The sequence below is a fragment of the Rutidosis leptorrhynchoides genome, chromosome 10, assembly GCF_046630445.1.
Source record: "Rutidosis leptorrhynchoides isolate AG116_Rl617_1_P2 chromosome 10, CSIRO_AGI_Rlap_v1, whole genome shotgun sequence".
Lineage (NCBI taxonomy): Eukaryota > Viridiplantae > Streptophyta > Magnoliopsida > Asterales > Asteraceae > Rutidosis > Rutidosis leptorrhynchoides.
The window spans coordinates 134397294-134399024 of record NC_092342.1 but is presented as its reverse complement, the minus strand read 5'-3'; the positions used below and the strand labels follow the sequence as shown (position 1 = coordinate 134399024).

General features: G+C 36.6%; 1 protein-coding gene across 1 annotated transcript; it reads right to left on the bottom strand.

The window, feature by feature from the left end:
* Positions 1-853: 853 nt before the first annotated feature.
* Positions 854-1487, bottom strand: LOC139870635 (uncharacterized). The gene is made up of 2 exons (XM_071858416.1): positions 1429-1487; positions 854-1277 (listed from the first exon to the last, which is right to left on the bottom strand). Exons 1-2 carry the CDS (start codon positions 1485-1487, stop codon positions 854-856), a joined length of 483 nt encoding a protein of 160 aa, XP_071714517.1.
* Positions 1488-1731: the final 244 nt, after the last annotated feature.

Genomic DNA, 1731 nt, shown 5'->3' with positions numbered 1-1731 from the left:
TCAGAACTCATTTGGTTGCGTAACCTGTTATCCGAGCTTGGTGTCTCATCTACTTCTCCACCTGTCCTACATTGTGACAATATTGGTGCGACTTACCTATGCGCAAACCCGGTCTTCCACAGCAAAATGAAACACATTGCTCTCGATTACCACTTCGTACGTGAGCAGATTCAAACTGGCATCCTTAAAGTGCAGCACATAAGTTCATCGGACCAACTGGCAGACACACTTACTAAACCATTGTCTCGGATTCCTTTTCTCAAATTTCGATCCAAGATTGGAGTCACAAATGGCGCCTCCATCTTGCGGGGGCATATCGGTACAAACACCTAGCCGAGTCAACACAGGAACTTCACTCCTATTTACATGGTCAAGTTAGCATATTCTAGATCCACATTTATAGCTATAATTGTTGTAACTCAATCTCTATCTAATCGTATATATATACATGTACTGTAACATTATGAAATATAATTCAATTCTTTATCATCTTCACTGCTCTTATAGTTAGGACTCAAACGCGAGATGAAAACATGAAACTAGAGATTACCAGCTGAAACTCGAAATCATTTTTTTTCTTTTTGCTCGCTTGTCGTTTGTCTTCGTCTCAATGTCGATTTTGCGTTAAATCCTAATAAATTCATGAGATTTTATCACATATACCCTTGTTAAACACTAAATTTACATATTTCCCCAACTAAGTACAATAATATCATATATCACCAAACTAAACTTTAAATCCCTCAAATTTACCCATTTTCTAATATTTTTTTTTGAACAACGAAATTTTATTAAACAACCACCTCGCTAGTGAGACCCACTAAGGAGTAAGGAGTGGCGCAAAAATAAAAAATTACAAAGGCTTAATTAGCCAATCGGTCCAAGAAATACAATCTTTTCCTCTATCTTTACACCAATTATAAGAGTATAATCGAATTAAATCATATAACTCTTGTTTCTTCATCTTGCCCGGATCGAAGAGGAACGCGTTCCGATATCTCCAAAGAATCCAAGATAAAGTCGCGACTATGGCATATAATCTCATCTTCTGTCTCGAAGAACCGGTCCATCCTTGATGCCAACTTAACCATTCGAGCCAATTTTCAAAAAAAGGGATTGGAATGTCAACCCAAATCCTAACCATGCTCCATATCTCCAATGCAATCTCACATGAAAAAAGAGTATGATTCAACGACTCCACGCGATACGAACATAAAAGGCACCTAATGTCATTAAGCTTCAAACCACGGGCCAACAAATTAAGATGAGAAGGTAACCTATTCAAAGTGGTTCCCCAAATAAAAACATCTACCTTACAGGGCAAAGATTTCTCCCATTTTCTAATTTGATTATAAAAGCTTTTTAATATTCTACTCTTTTTCTTTATAAATTAAAGAATCTAAAAATTAAACAGTACCTCTACTGAACTTTTCCCCATCTGGTTCCTCAATACGTATAGCAAAATGACATGAATTCATCCACGCCATTATTAGAATTTTCAACAATTAATAGTATTTAATCTAATTAAACGTGGATCTAAACAAGTTAAAATAACGAGTTTGACTTCGGAGTTTGACATCGCTTCCAATAATTCCTCGCTGGAGACGTACATTAGAATCACCGATCGTGCGCTGAACTTAAACGATGGTCACCTACATTCACGGTTGTATAAACTCAAGGTGTTTGTGGTGTATGAATTTTCAATTTATTAGGGGTGTTCATCGGTTCGGT